Source organism: Leptosomus discolor, chromosome 4 (genome assembly GCF_034619465.1).
Source record: "Leptosomus discolor isolate bLepDis1 chromosome 4, bLepDis1.hap2, whole genome shotgun sequence".
NCBI classification, from domain to species: domain Eukaryota; kingdom Metazoa; phylum Chordata; class Aves; order Leptosomiformes; family Leptosomidae; genus Leptosomus; species Leptosomus discolor.
In genome coordinates, this window is record NC_141394.1 from 69,735,941 (window position 1) to 69,752,829 (window position 16,889).

At 49.6% G+C, this 16,889-nt stretch overlaps 1 protein-coding gene across 1 annotated transcript in view; it reads right to left on the reverse strand.

Moving 5' to 3' along the window:
• Positions 1-7,499, reverse strand: part of CRMP1 (collapsin response mediator protein 1) — a 50,775-nt gene extending 43,276 nt beyond the window's left edge. Inside the window, exon 1 of the mRNA XM_086464731.1 lies at positions 7,128-7,499. Within this exon, the coding sequence (XP_086320857.1) occupies positions 7,128-7,499 (372 nt within the window). The remainder of the gene's footprint in view (positions 1-7,127) is intronic.
• Between the last annotated feature and the right edge of the window lie 9,390 nt (positions 7,500-16,889).

The following is a 16,889-nucleotide window of genomic DNA, read 5'->3' on the forward strand; positions in this document are numbered from 1 at the left end:
GGTTCCCCATTCCAGGTACTCACCACACCTCGCATCTGTAGGTCATGTCCCACCTGGTGTCCAAAGTGAACTAGCTGGCGGCTGGCAGCTCTCGCACTGCTGTTGTCTCACACCACACCACCTCATGTTAACCCAGCACTTTGCTCAGGTCAAACAAGTTCCTGTCTTGACCATTGATAGTTAGCTTGAGACCACTGTCTCACACAGCAGTCCAGATGAATGCATTTTCTCTCTCTCAAAGTATTCCACCATCTTCAGCTGAAGCCTACTTATTTCTCAGCTCTCTTCACATCAATCAATTCAAAAGGCTACAACTAAAATTATTCTCTGTGCCCACTCCTCTAAAATTCTCCAGCCTCTCTTCAATTTTCTGCATCTGCTTCTTTTTCTGATCTGTGCCAGCTCTTCTCTTTACTTGCTAAGCTCAACAGTGAGATCCTTCCTCTGTAACACCACATTTTTGAGCTCTCTGTCTCCCCATGCCTCACAGTCTGCCAGCTCAGGACCAGCAGCTCCTTCCCCCAGTCATATGCCAACCCTTGGACCATTCCCAGGAATATTATTCTAAGAGATTCGGGCACCATTTCCCTCTCCCATGTCCCTTCTTGCATTTGCTTTGGTGACTAGCTATTCTCCCTCTGCTCAGTAGAGTTGTCTTCACACCTCCTCTTCACTGAGCTCACACTGATTATGTTTTAATGGTCGCAAATGCTACTGGAACAAACAAATCCTCTAACAGACACGTTACACGCCACATGCTTTTTTTAAATTGTGCTCTGTATATACTGTAATTTTGAGTTCATCTGGGCTGAAGCCTTGCTTGAAAAGTGCCATGCACTACCAAAACACACAAGCCAAAATAATTTGTAACAGATCTTTCAGTGTCATCATCCCCATTGATTCCCTGTAATATGCTGCACAAGAGGAGCATAATAGCGATGTTAACAGCAATGAGCGGGGGGATGTATCCTGGAAAATCTGGTCTGCATGAGAGCATGCCTGCACAACTGAAGCACAAAAGATTGCCCCCTCATGCAGAAAAACACCTCAGCAATGGACGTGGTGGCTGACTGTACTACACAGCCTGAGAAATAAGCTCCTGCAGATGCATTCTTGGCCACCCTTATATTATGCACACCCTGCTCCACCCCCAGCTAGCACTCCTGAACCAAGGGAGTGAGACACCCCCCACGGACTTCAACACAGGACGTGACCAAAATGCTTACACTTACTGCTTCAGTGCATCTCTATTTTACATCGCCCAGAGACTGGTCTGGTCCTTCAAATACAGAGGACCTTCTCACAGTAGTTAGAGCAAAAGGGGGCCAGTTTCTCCCGTCTGACTCACAACTGAATGGCATCTTACACTGGAGCAGTGCTGGTGTTCAGCTAACAACAGTAAGCCTGAATGCTGCATGGGATGCATAAAGGGCAGCAGGAGAGTCACAAACAGGATAAACTGCAAGAAGCATGAATTTTCAGGGGGTGAAATAAAAAAAAAAAAAAAAAGGCAGGTGAAATGAAACGAAAAGAAGCAGGTGAAGATTTGGTTAATGAGACCAGGAAGATGCTCAGTGCCAAAGGGGGCCTGTCTGCAACACAGTGTCTCTACTGTCCTAGATACTTCCAGGAGAAAGGGGAGAAGGGAAGGCAGGAATAAAGCTGCTTTGGTGGAACGGGGTGAAGGGGTTATAAGTCATGCACTGCTAATAGTTCGAAGGAGTCAGGAGGTGAGGTACAGTCAGACAAAGCATGAGAAGGCAGTTATGCCCAAGGGGAGTAACCCAGAAAGGACAGCACAGGGCTGTGTTCCCAAGAGCGGTATCTGCTCCTACGCCGACCAGAACTGAAACCAGCCTCTGCCTCTTTCTTCACAAAGTTCCTGATGCTGCAGATCTGATGCCAGAGGGAGGTTTTGGCTAGGTACTGATGACAGGTGCTGCCTGTGCTGGATGTTGTTCTCCTTGTATGCTCAGGACAGCTCCTGGCCCCATGCAAGGAACACAGGCTTGGTACAGGTAAAGCCACAGCAAAGTATCAGCACACAGGACACTGTCAAAAACTAATTTCTTGCTATTCCAGTAAACCCAGGAGCTAGTGGTGTAGCTCCAAAAAGGGGGGGGGGGGGGGGGGGGGGGGGAATGTTAAGCACAGTAACAAGCGACATTTTTATATGATTTCATCATCACTGTTGTTGTTGCATAACTTTACAGAGCTATCATATCTCCTCAGAACCCAGAAGGCTTGAAGCTCCAACGTATTTCCTTAGTGGCAGGATGAAATATCTAATTTACCATACTGGAATGAGGCTTTCAGAAAACACAGGCAGACAAATCCGATGGGATCTTGTGGAACGGGCAGCAAGTACAAGGTGTAACACAGAGTGTCTGATTTGCTTTTGCTGGAGGAGAAGAAGGGCCAGAAGTGTATAACATTAAAACAAAAAAGGCAGTCCAAGTCTGATGCCTGCCAACTTCGCTAACGTTAATTTATGCCTTTGATTTGGTCACAAAACTCACAAGCATTAATGAATATTCATTTATAGAAGCTTCAACACATCCCATTTCAAAGAGAACAAGCTGAGATTTGAGCTTTCTTTTTCCCAGCAATCCTCTCACCAGCACAGAAAAGGAAATTTGTGAGAAGTGAAGAAATTAAAACAAACTGTTGATTACAAGGCAAACACTTCCAATTCTTCCAGTTTCTTCTTTTACTCCAAATTGGAGAGCAAAGAACCAGCTATGGGTGGGAACCTGTTATGCTTCAGCCGCAAATGAAGGTCAAGCCACGCACAAAGCACCTGACGCTCACTCAGAGGGCAGCCAGGGCCTCTCCCAGTCCAGAGGTACCCCAAGTAACTGCAAGTCATACAACGGATGGAGGACCAAGGCGAGAGGAGCCATCACCCAAAGAGCCACTGCAACACTCAGGCTCAGCCTTGGCCACCAGGCACTGCTGCCTGTTGATAGTGGAAAACTGTATAAATGCAGCACTTTGGTACCATAAAACTCTGCTTTTAGAAGGAGGCTGTTCCCCTCCTGATTAAATATTCTGGCTAAAGGGTTTGGGGGTTTTTTATAGAGAAAAACCTCGAGGTGCTTACAGCCTTATAACAGTGGCTCAGATAATGCCTTTAACCATCAGGTTTGCTCAGGAAGCTGCCACACCCACCAGTCAGCCCTCTCTTCAGCTACTGAAACTTGCCCCACACCCCAACGGTGCCAGTTTTCCCGGGAAAGCTCCACGAACCCAAGCCTCCTTCAGCTCACCCTGCTTCCCCACTCATCACTACCCCGGGTGCCACAGCAGCAGTGACCCCCATCACCCACTGATCCACCCCTCCAAGAGGAAAGCAGGCACCAGCCTGGAGACCGTCACCACTACTGGGGAAAATCTCTGCGTGACCAAACTCCGGGGGGGATTTTCCCTGAAACCCCCCTCCCCGCCAGCTCTGCCCAGTCTTTATCCCCAGCCCCGGTCGATCCGCTGTATCTATGGGAAACAAGGTACTGAATCAAAGGACCCAGATCCTTTCTTCCTGGCACGGAAAGCATGCTCTATTGTAGTCTTGCTCGGGGATAAAAGCATCTAGCGGGAGACAGGCACAGATAGGAAGAGGATGGTTATGATTAACTCTTTGACTTCTGATCCGCACCATGTCTGATGTATTAATAGCGCGCAGAGGTGTTGGTGCTGGCATCATGGCGCTCTTTGATTTTCCACGCTTCCACACCCCCCCCCTTTCCACACCTCCCATCTCTCCGCACCCCCAGCCCACCCGGGCCCACCGCCCCCTGCCCCCGCCGGGGGGGGGGGGGGGGGGCCTGCGCTGCCCCTGCCCGCTGCCGGGGGGCGGCGGCGGCGGCACGTTGTGCTGCGGCTCGTCCCCTCCCTCTTTTGTTCTGCCTCGCCCGGCGGCCGAGCCTCCCCGCGCCCTGCTCCTCGGGAGGGCGGCACCGCCGCCCCCGGCCCCCGGCCCCGCCAGCGCCGGGGCGAGCCTCCCGCCGGCCATCCCCGCCCCGACCCACCGCCGCCGGCCCCGGGCTGCCGAGAGAGCACGCAGCGCGGAGCCCCGGCCGTGCGCAGGGCGATGAAAAGGAAAAAATAAAATAGAATAAATAATATAAAATAATAAAATAAAATAAAATAAAATAAAATAAAATCACTCCCAGCCCGGAGCTCCAGCAGGAGGAGAAGAGGGCACCGGCGCCCGCACCCACCCAGCCCCGGGGAGCCTCGGCCGCGGCCCCGCAGCCTGGCGGACTCTCCGCCGCCATCCGCGGGGCACTGCGCGGCCGCGGCCGCAGCGCTCCCGCCAGACGCCCTTCCCCGCCCCGCTAACAAAGGAGCGAGGGCAGCGGCTCGCTGCCTGCCGGGATCCGCTTACCGTTATGTGAGGGATGCTCTTCTTGCCCTGGTAAGACATGTCGGCTCTCGTTAGCGCCGGGCGCACGCAACACACCCCGAGGAGCGAGCCGAGCCCGACGGAAAAATACCGGTGTAGTAAGAGGAATAGTAATTCAGAGCCCGGTCGGGTGATGGGGCGGGGCGGGGGCGACCCGGCAGCGCTGCGTAATGGAGGCAAAGTTTCCTCGCCCGGAGGAAGGGGAGCCAGGCAAACCCGGCACCTTTTTTTCCGGCTGCAATAAAACAGGGACGCGGCTCCCGGGGGGGTCGGCGAGCGCTGCCTCTCCCGGCGGCAGCAGCGCCCTCCCGGCTGCAGGTCGGAGCAGGATTCGCTCAGCTCAACCCAGGAAGCGTTTCCTTCCCTCCTGTCCCCCACCCCTACCCCCTCGGCCCCCCTTCCCAGCCCATCAATCCAGCCGGAGCCTCCCTCCTTCCCGCACCGGCGCTGGGAAACGCCGCCCCCCCAACTCCGCCGCCGCCCCGCTCGCACGCCGAGGTCACCGGCGGGGTCCCACGCGTGGGCTCCCGCAGGGTGGGGACCGGGGAGGGGGGGGGGGGCGGGGCGGATAACGCCCGGCTGGAGGTCCTACTGCACATCACATGGCGATGGCACTGCCTGCTCTGTCCCCATGGCACTGACACCGATGCCACTGCCGGCTCTTTCCCCACATGGCATTGTCCCCGTGGCACCGACCCTGATGGCAGTGCCCTGCTCTGTCCCCATCGCAATGCCTGCTCTGTCCCCATGGCACTGCCCACCTCTGTCCCTGATGGCACTAACCCAAATGGCACTGCCGATGCTCTGTCCCACCAACGGCTCCGACCCCGACAGCACTGCCCTTCTCCGCCCTCCTCGTCACTGTCCCAGTGCCACTTCCTAAACTGCCCTGTGCCCAGGGAGGCCGTGGGTGATGGCCCAGCCCAGCACAGCCTGGCCAGACCAGGCCAGGCCAGGTGGATGCTATGCCAGCAGCTGCTGGAGAGAAGCGACTGGTTGAAATCCATCTTTTGTGACTCACAGAGTGCCTCCCTCCACCCGTGTGCTTGATTAAGGCTCCATGAGCAACTGCAGGTAAAAGGCACTGCAGAGCTGCACCCAAGTTAGTTCCCCCGACAAGCAGCCACACACCACACACACCCCTGCAACACACACGCACAGAGATTCAAGGCATTTCCCACCAAGGCCACATCCCTGACACATCTCCCCTGAAATCACCATTCAGAGCTTGCATAAAGCTCCAGCCGCTGCTGCGCAGGGTTCAGGCACATGGCTGCTGCTTACAGCACACCTTCCTAAGCCAGTGACCAAATCTTGCCTGCTTTACCCCCAACCTCCTCCTCACCCACCCAAGTCCAATCCAGAGCCACACAACTTTGGAAGCACAGTGAGATCTGGGGAGGTAGTGTGCAATGTGCTAACTACCCTGAGTCCCAGGAAGAAGGGAAGATGGGGAGAGGGCATCAGGGATGTCCCAGAAGACGGGGGACGTTCAGGGTGTGTTGTGCCCTCCCACCACCCTGGAGTTCTCATGGAAAAAGACACAGGAGTTCAGATGAGCTGGGAAGGAGAAGACTGCACTGCAGCTGGCAGCCTCTGAAGGCAACCCCGAGATCGTTGCAGTGAAGCAGCACCATCACAGACGCAGTGTCCCACCAAGCCCTGCCTGCTCGCTTCAGTGTCCCACCACAGCAGGCACCCACCGGGCTGCATGGGAGGCTGTGTGTCACCTGCACCCAGCCCCCAGCCCAGAGAGGACCAGAGACCCGTTCATGCTCAAAATGAAGCAGGGTAGAAAAGAGTGGAAACTCTCAGTTTAGTCTGCGGGAAGAACAGAGCACAGACAGGCCACACAGGCCATACAGCCCCCCGGCTGGGTGCTAAGGGAAAGGGTGCCTCTGTGCAGGGAGGTGACTGCAAGGCCGCATTTCTTTCTAAGGGGAAATCAATGACAGCCCCGGTTCCCAGGAAAGCCGCCCCCCGGGTCTGCCTCCAGCCTGCGTGCCACCACCGATAGAGGCAAGGTGGAGATGCACAGCTGGCAGGGGCCAGCCGGCCCCGCCGGCCTCACTTTGTCGTGAAGTCTGCAGTGTGAGCCGGGGCTGCAGCCCCAGAGGCGAGGAACCGCCGGGCAAAGGTTCCCGCGGATCCTCCCGCCTTACGCGCTCCCTGCCGGGGAGACAATGAAGGCGCATGGGGAGCTGGGGGGGGGGTAGCCGGGGGCAGAGCCGGGGCCGGGGCAGAGCCGGGCTCTGTGCCCGGGACAGGCTCCGCGGAGTTGTCCCGGCCACCCCGGAGTGCAGCGGGGGCTGCTTTGTTCCGGGGAGCGGCGGGGAGGCGCCGAGGGGGCTCGGGTTGCCCTCCAGCCCGCCCGGCACGGGCAGCGTTTGACCGGCAGGGAGGGAAACGGAGAAAACTCATCGCCATCACTTACAAAGGAAAACGATATTTGGGGTTGCCCCCCCTCCCCCCCCGCCTCCACTAAGCTCAGGCGAGTGAGAGTTTAGGGCCCAGTTGGGCTCTTCCTATAGCATCACCGTGCCGGGGAGGAGGGGTCCGTGCCTCCCCGACCTTCCGTGCCCAAACTCCCCCGCGAAGAAGGCCCCGTGCCCCCGCGCTAGCGAGCGGGGCTCTGCGGCACGGCACGGCACGGCTCGGCTCGGCTCGCCCGGCGGTCGGGGCGGCGGCTCCCGGCCCGGGGCCCCGCTCCGGCCCCGCTCACCTGCCCATTGTCCTGGCCCTGCAGCAGCTCCTTCCCCGCGGGGTATCTGATCTCCACACCCGGGGTCTTGTCCTCCCGGTCTCCCGGGGAGCTGATGACGGAGCCGGAGACCTCGCTGATGTCGCTGGCGGTCTCGCTGTAGTTGTCCCCTCCGTCCAGCATGTCGTGCCGGCTGCCGCTCCGCGGGGTCCGGGACCCCTTCTTCCCCACGCTGTAGGCGTCGAAGTCGATGGTTTTGTTCTCGTAGGCCCCCTCCACAGAGGCGAACATCCCCCCGTATTTCTGCCGCGGTGTCTGGGCTGTCGTACCCGGCCTGGCTAGATACACAGGCAGGTCATCTTCTTTATTCCAGTTCCTCTTTCTCTCGGCCATTCTCGCTGTCCGGATCTCTCCCTCCCTCCCTCCCTCCCTCCCTCTCTCTCTCTCTCTCTCTCTCTCTCTCTCTCTCTCTCTGCCTCCCACTTCTCTGCACCTTCTGCTACCGGGATAGGCTGCTAGTGACCATAAAAATGAATGGATGGATGCAGCAGTGGCGGAGCTGGGTTGGCTGGTGGGATCTTTGCCTTAGGGAGATGCAAACGTTAACCTCCCTCCCCCCACCCACCCCCCGGAAAAAAAAAAAAAAAAAGAAAAAAGAAAAAAAATTAAGAGAGAGAGAAAGAAATAGATCCAAGCGGGATTTAAAAATAGCCGTGTTAGTAAAGAGCACGTGAAAATAAAGTACAAAGAGCGGAGAGGAGAGGGTGGCAGAGGCAGGTGATTGGAAAGCCCTTGACGAATGGGAAGAGCAGCAGCGATTCCCAGAGCAAGGACCGCAGTGCACACGCTCCCCCGGTATAAAGAATGGTCCGGGGGGCGGGAGGCGGGGGGAGGAGGGAGCCCTCTGCATGCACACACAGCCGGTGCAAACAGGGTCCTTCCCGGCGGGCGGGCGGGCGCCGGGCGCCAGTCACCTACTGCTACGTAGCTTCGGAGGGGGGAGAGAGGAAAAAAAAAGAGGGAAAAAAAAAATAAAGAAAAGCCCAAAATCTCCCCAGCCCCCCCCCCCCCCCCCCCTTTTCAGCGAGCCGGAGGGAGTTTCTTCCACTTTGCACGCTCACACTCCCCCCGCCTCCCGCCGCAGGAGGAGGCTGCGGCGGTGCCCGGGCGGGGGGCGCCGGGCGGGGGGCGCGGCCGCGGCAGCCCGCGGTGCGGGGCGGGGGCGGGCCAGCTCCGCGCTGCCCCCCGCCGCTCGGGGTCGGTCGGCGACCGCAGGGGGAGCGGCGGGGAGAGGAGAGGGGTGGCCGGGGTAGGGGGGGCAAGGAAGCACAGCCAGCCCCACGCCCCCGGGGCGGGGGGGGGGGGGGGGGGGGGCCTGGCGCTGCCCTCTTCCTGCCGCAGCAGCTGGTGCCCGGGGGAGGGGGGGGGGGGGGGGGGGGGGGGGCGGTGGCCCCGCTCCGCCCCGCCGCGGCGGCGCTGCGAGGGCGCCCCATCCCGCAGCGCGCGCGCGGGCAGGCGGCGCTGACACGGAAGTGATCGCGCCGAGCGCAGCGCTGCCCGCGCCGCCGGCTCCGCCGCCGGGATGAGGCGCCGCCGTGTGCAGCCCGCGGAGCCCGGAGCGCCCGGCCCGCCGCTCCGCCGGGGTGTCCGCCGAGCACGGGGTGCCCGCGGAAGCCCCGGGGAGGCCGGCGCGCCCCCGCGGAGCGGCGGGAGCGCGGCGCGCCCCCGCGGAGCTGTCCCTTCAGCACCCCGGGCGGGCGGCCCCGGGCGGCTCGCGCCTGGCTTTGCTTCGGCAGAAGAGAGGCGACCCCGGGACCCCGAGGCGGGAGGGCTTCGTTTTGCTGTGAGGGATGCCAGTTCCCAAAATCAAGGAGGGTGTGTTAAAAGCAGGAGGGGTGGGGAACGTGTTACCCTCAGCTCTCCGCACAGCCCACCTCGGAAAGTCCATTTTACACCTCCGGCTCGCCTCTACCTCCCCAGGAGACCATCCAGCGAAACCACAAGACCCTGGACCCTCCTCTCCCGCGCATGCAGCCAATCTCAGACAATTCCGACAGGCTTTGAGTGCACCAGCGGTTACATAAGGGACATTTGCTATTGCACTGAAATAGTACATTGAAACAAACGGGTCTGAGATTGATTAAATGACTAAGCAAAATTGAAGCAGTGGATCAATCACCAGACCTGTTTGCTGCTCACATATAACATGGTTATGCCATTTGAATACAAGCCCAGCCACTCAGCGCTATTTTCTATGGCCCACAGGCATGCCTGGTGGTCCCAGCACCAGAAAAATCACAAGTTACAAATTAATCAGTAAAAGTGGGAGGTTAAAGACAGAGGTCCCTGGGATTTCATCAGAAGTAACTCCAGATAACCATCTTTCTCATTAACAACTACCTATGGACCAAAACCATGCAAAAAAAGCAGTGATGTGACTTACCTGAGCACTGACAAAACACATCAAAGAAAAACATCTTTCTTTTCTGCATTTGTTACAATGCAGTGGTACCTGCTGTCTTGAATGTGCTGTGTGTGCATTCAACACTGTGTTGTTTGCATGAGGGGAGTTAGGAAACTAGTCAAACGTTCACTCATCATTGGTTACTAACACACTGACTTTAGTAGTTGTAGCATCGTGACTGACGTTTCTGAGTGTACATTGCCCAGGATTCCACAGCTCACTTAATAAACTGTGCTACCACATGAACACATTAATATCACATGGATGTTTCACTGGTGTGTGAAAAATTAAGTATAGCTTGCAGGACATTGTTTTGTTGCTTCCTTAAATTCTTCTCTTGTATGTGGGCTAACATTGATTTTTTGTTCCTGATGGTAACATTGAGATTTATTGATCATGTTGGAAAAAAAAAAAAAAAGTCAATTTGCTCCTCCACAGGACATCAAACCCTAATGGTGAAACACGCAGGTGGTGCATGGAGTGTGATGCATGACCTGCCTGTTTGTAAGTATTGGAAAAATTATTCATTTTATGAGATATTTCTTTCCAATCAAGAGATTAATTTGAACCTCCAGAAAAAAAAAAAAAAAAAACAAAAAAACAAACAAACTTCTGATGGTCCCATAGTAGGACCAGTGTGTTGTACATAGTGCATGCATCTGCTAAATTAAAAGCATCTTTTATTTAACATCCATAAAACTAAGATGGACTTTGTTTATGCTCGGGATCTAGTTAGATAACATTGTTCAGGTTTCTAGACTGCTCATTTTTTTTAAATAACGAAGAATAATGCCATTTTTTCAGTATTAAGCTAGGACTTTCATCTTAATGCTAATACATAAGAAGACCACAAGACTCAGAGAGCATGTTAAATCAAAATCAATGCTTTAGAAAAAGGCATTAAACTTTCAGGTTAGAAATAAGCATAAAATCATATCAGAGACTCTTTGCTTTTAAATTGATTTTTTTCATATTATAGCCCTTAGTTTATTAAAAACTGTGTTCTAACACAACAGATGCATACTGTTCTTCTGTTCACTGCAAGACAAAATTGCAGGTTTAGGTGCTACAGAAGCAGACCCAGTCACAGCCTGCCACCCTGTCACCCTGAAAGCTTACCTAAAAACAGGTATGCAACTTTGGAGAAATGTATTGCTTTGGTATATTCTCTTGCAGACACTGCATCTCATCCTGTCTTCATATAGCTTGATGAAAAGAGAACAGAATTTGATTGAAACTACACCCTCTTCCTATAGGACCTTTATTCCAAATAGACTAGGTGAGAGATAGCAGAAACCTAGAGACATGCTTGCTTCACACAACAAAAACCCTCTACAGAAGCCCAGCAAGAACGATATCATTTACTGGCTTGGCTCCAGTTGTATCTGGAACACTTCCTGCAACAGTGTGAACATCATGAGCTAGAACAGGACTTCTGGTGCAGGGGCTCAGAGCATATGCAATGTACATTTTGCACCCATTTTTGCCATTGTGCATTTTACAACAGAACCATAAGCCAAAAAAGGTATGAATAGCCCAAACGAAGCATGAAAGAGCCCCAAGTTTTCTTTCTCCCAGAGAAGTGACTTGAGTCGCTAAGTCACTGAGTCAGTCTCGCTCTCTCTGCTCTACACGACTCGTGTATCTCTGCTGCAGTGCCCTCCTTCCCCCACAAAACCCTACCCTATGGATTGGTGATTTGAACTGTCTTCTGACACACAGGAACCATGGATCCAGAAGCCCACAAGCTGGAGAAGGCTCAGGTTTCCCACTTCCTGAGCAGTGATCCAGCTCACAGTATTCTTCTAATTCATATTAATTCTGCTAAATCAGCAAAAGCTGAATGGCAGCTCCTCCACCAAGAGGAGCAAGAACTCAGGTTTCCTTACCCTGTTAGAAGTGGCTCCTTCCTCAAAATGGAGACTTCCTGGGTTGCTATCCACAGATACAGTTGTATTTACAACTATATTTCAGAAGTTCTGCCACCATTTTAAAGTTAAAAGAATTTAAATTATAAAGTTTTTAATTTAAAATATGCATACATTTAATATACAAAATTATACAAATTATACATTTAACTAACATAGAAAAATACATCTTGTTAACAAGATAAAATGTCAACATATCTTACATAATTTAAGTGAGTTACAAATCTGTGATAATCATCAAGTAGACTTTGTGACTTCATTACAATTCTGTATCCTCCCTAGTTACACTGAAAATTAATACATATGTACAGTTGATAGCCATGACAAATGTCTCAGAGTGGAAATCTTTGCTGAAAAGTTATCCAGGAGGTTTTCACAGAACAGATTAAAACAAGAGTGGCCTCTCTTGTACTACTGAAGCTTCTCACTTAGCTGAGACCAATCTGACACAAGGTGGTCATGGGTTGGAGTTTAAACTTCTTTCATTTATTTACAAACAGCCCTCCCTCCCCAGTCTAGCTGGTACATCTGCTTAATAAGAAGTATCACACCATAAACCCCAGGCTTTTTGTGCATTCTTTGGCACCTCTTCAAATGGATCCCAGTTTGTGGCCCTAACAACTGCTCTTCCTGACTTCTGGTTACTGTCCCACTGTCGGCTGTGCAAAAGAGTCAAATAGCTGCACAGCACTAGAGCTCAAAGGCAAGACCTCCATGCATTATTCACCCCAGATTACTCATTAATACCTCAGGAGCTGGGGAAATATCTTTGTTTCAGTCAAATAAATGCGTGCAGTAAATCTTTACTCCATATCTAATTTACATGGTTTCTTTTTCCAAGTTCCAAACAAAAGACAGAAGTGTAATTTACAATCAAGCTATAAAAACCTGTTCCATGCTGGGTCTTGTCTTACTGTGAGCCATGTAATGATTTTATTTTAACTATTTACACATTTTTTAAAACTTGCTTGTCATCACAGGGAGCAAAATAGAAGACCACCACCACTCTGATTTTCAGGCCTTCATTTTTTGGGGGCTTTTTTTTTTTTTTTTTCCTGTAGCTCTGTACCGACAAATTGCTCTTAATTCCTAAAAGATAAAATTCACTTATGAGCTACAAGCTTATTCAACTTTTCCTAAGATCTGCTTAGGACCATCAGTGAGTACATGGATTGTCTCACACAGGCCTTTTTTGCACAGGAGTGGTTTTCACCTGTTAACTACATTTCCCCTCTTTTTAAGAGACCACAATTCAGAGAGCAGAGAAACGTAGTTGTTCGGCATTGGTTAGTGCACACTGAGCTGTAACTTCTCACATTGGAATTTACATTTGCATATTCATAGGCCCATAGCAAGAGTCTATGTTATACACAGAAACAATAGTGAACAGAGATTTATACCACAGACTCCATCAACTCTAAATCAAGGCAGGTCTCCACAACTACTAATCTCTCTTTTCCTCTCCTATGTGCATAGACAATGTTAAAGAAAGCATGATGCCTAAGTATCTGTCACATGTGAGCACTTCTTAAGCCAAGTAGAAGCAAGAACAAAATCTTGGTCCCAGGGAAGCCAGTGGAAAATTGCCAGTCACTTCAGTGGTACAAGAATTTCATCCAGTGCGTTTAAACTTTCCCGCTTTTTTGGCTTTACCTGCAACTTGCAATTTTCCTGGTATGCTTGGATCCCAATGGTAGAACTTAAGTTAGCTATATTTTTAATTCACATCCTATACAAGAAACAGTATTCTCTCTCTCCTAACATTTCTGCAGGGACAAAAATCCCTGTCCATAATCCCACGGCTACTGATTTCTAATGCAAATATGTTTGGAGCCAAAGGCACAATATATTTTAAAGGAATTCTGCTAAAGCAGGAAAGAGGTTTGAACAAGTTTCTGTAATCCTAAGGTCTGTTCCCCCTCTGCCTCCTTAAGGCACTAAAGGATTTCCAAAGGATTAGTGGCAAAACCTAGCATGCACATGTCCCTCCCTCCCTCCACCCCACAACCGCAGTAAATTCAAATACTAAAATCCTTCATTTGCAAGTGAGAAATACAGGTAGATTTATGAAACACAGATGAGGGTTTCTACTTTTTAAAAGGCCACAAGGACAAACATCAGCCATGCTTTAGCAGGAGGTTCATCCTGGGAACTCTGCTGTGTATGTGAAATATTTCCTGGCAATTGTATTATTCTGAATGTAACATGATTATCATGCCAGAGTCAATCATTGTACTTCCAGCATCTGCCATCCATAGTGGTGTGAAGAACAGAATCCGGGATTTAAAGGTTGTGTAAGGAGCTGTGGAAATACTGTAAGCTATATTTTCAATATCCTGCAATGCTCTATACAGTAGAGTATACATAAATAAGTGAACTGTCAAATAAATCATATTTTCCATGTAACACTGCCTGTTTTGTCTATTCAGGGTGACAGAAGAAGATTGTATTTACTTAGCAGAACTTAGCAGCATCTTAGTTTTGACTGTAAGGAATTTGGTCAAAGCAATATTGTGCATATAAAGCATTCAGAACAAAGTGCCCAATTTTGCATTCTGAGAAAGTTTAACACAAAACGACAATACACGCAGAGCATCCCCTGACACATTTACCAGAGATAGCCCATTAAACAAGTTAACTTCTGCTTAGTGAAAGAAAGCCAAACAGACCCTGTAACAACTAGACAACACTTTTCTCTTCACCATAAGGCAACTAGAAAGTAATAGCTAGGCTTTCTGCCTCAGCTAGCAATCTCACATTAAAAATTTTACTGCTTTCTTACAACGATTTGAGGTAAAGTTGGGATTTTAATTCCTGATCCTCAGCCACATGAAACACACCTACTGGCCTATCAATTTAATTAATAAACAGACTTTTCTAACATCAGTGAGGCAATTTTCATATTGGGAGGTGGTAGAATTGAAAGGAGATCAATGTGGTTATAAACCACAAAAAATGAAGCATGTTCTACATTCCTTATGCTAATCGTTTTAAAACGAAACCAAAAGGCAGAAAGCCTAAGCTGTTACAAAATGGACAGGTTAATTGTCAGCATTTATAATTTGTGGTGGGAGATTATGCATAAATACTAAGAAAGAGGCATCATGTTTTAGTTCAACACTTAATTCAAATGTAAGAAGTAGGGTTTAATTGCCTGAGTGTTGTGGAAATGATGTATGTTTTCAGGTGGATAGTATGCAAATGGATAGAAACCTACACATATGTCATTGCTTTATTTTAAGAACTTGTAGTTAAGCTTCAAGTGTTACCATGCCAACGTGTCATCTTGTTACTAATCATAATCTAGAAATGCACATTACATTAATCTGATTCGGGATTCCACAGTTTATTATCCTTCTGCCTCCTTTCAAAGGATATCTGGAATTACCGGGCAACTAAGCATTGCAAAGACAGATCATTCCAGCAGTTAGCTCAACATTAAAAAAAATAAAATAAAGGAAATATGAGTCATAAAACAGTTATAGAAACTGAAGGTGCATTGCACTGTGAGGGATGGTTTGAAAGAGCAGTACTCATGGCTGCTCCTGTTCAGGTCAACACGAGTATTGCCACTGACTTCAACAGCGCTGTGTGCCTTTAGTTAAAGAACGAATGGGTGTACCCATGTGATCCCTTCTGCACAATCTTGTGCCTGCATTCGTATCTTCCTGCCTTCACAAATGGGTACTCAGACATGAATAGCAGGGGTTATGGGTGCATAAATGTGTACTCTGCAGTCTGGTTGCAAAGTGTGTTTGCATCACCTGTACTATTACCAACTAGTGCGCACAAAGCTGTCTGTTTCAGGAAAAGCATGTATGCACATGAATGCCTTATCTGAAAGTTAAATTCAGTGTGGCCTATTCATGTGGTTGAAATAATCAGTCTAGAGTATTAGGACACAGTGCTTTGATGTTCCAAGTGCCTCTGAGTGCACATAAAGTACATTCCCACTTCCTACTTACCCTTGTAAAAATGCAGTTCTGTCTCATTCCCTAAACAGTTTGTACCCTCAAGTACCACGTCCTCAGAAATACCAAACATCCTAACTCAGATCAAAGGCTTTTTCAGGAATGCTCAAAGCCATATGAGGCTGAAGATATCACATGCCCACACAAGCAGACCCATGAAGGCTGAGATCTGTGCTTAACTTGATAATTTCTTTAAAATGCAAATGCAGAGACCCCAAGGGAAAAAAAAAAAAAAACAACAAAACAGAACAAAACCTCAAACCACACATTAGGTTGGCCCGCATGGTCAGCTTCCACTACGCAAGGTGGCTAAAACGTGGCAGATGGTAACTCAGGGCAGCTTCTCAGGTTTTCCCATAATGAAGCAGATGTGGTCAGCACCAGGTCAAAGCACATTTCGTCATTCCTCCAGAGCAGTACTGCTTCTTCTGTGCTACTGATACATTCTTCCCTGGATAACAGGAGGGAGAAAAAAAAAAAAGGAAGAAAAAAAGAAAGACAAAAGCATAAAGTAAGCATCTGCATTTTCATAATTTGTGAATATGGAATCATTTGTTACTCATTCAAGGTCAAAATAGAGCATTTGGGAAGCAGAGTGCCTAGGTACTTCCATACAAACATAACATAATGGCAGTGTTAAGAGAACACATTGTAGAAACTGAACTGTTCAAAACACACGGAGATATTCTCCTATGATTTACTGATTTTAAGGTTTATGTGAAAACCACATCCTATACTTTGCCCTTTCGCTACTCCTTGTAAACAAGTTCCTGTCATCCATTTATCAATACGGGAATAAACACTCCCTGCCATCTTCCCAACACTGTTTCATAATCTCCTTGGCAGGGATCTATAGAAGTAGTCTCGTGGATAAAGTTCATCCCAGGGATGACAGCCATCACAAATCCGACCTTCCAAGTAAGTCCTATTTCTATGCCTCTTCTCAGAGCAATATTCATCATTTGAATTATTTGAATTCTTCCTCAGATATTAAGTTTCAAAGCCTGCAAAACATTATATCTGGCTTTGCAATTTCTACTGAGGCTGTCATTATTACTGTTAAATATCACCAGTAATACACTGCCTGCATACTTAACACTAGCTAAAACTTGATGTCTACTGGAGAAACATACATTTTAGTACATCAGGAGTATAGGAAATGATAACAACATATGGAATGTTAAAAAATGTTATACTGTAATTATTATAACCTACTGGTGATAGTAATTAACGTCATTACTAAAACATGTCCCATTCACCGACATGCTCCCCAAAAGGGAAAAATTAAAAACTGGGAAAGAAGAAAGCCTTTATAGCCTGTGCTTTAGGATGGAAAGGTTTTTCCAAGTGTGAAGAACAGAACTGGAAAAAAATCCTGCAGACTAAGGCAGACTAATAAAGGGGAGGCCGTTATTTTTGG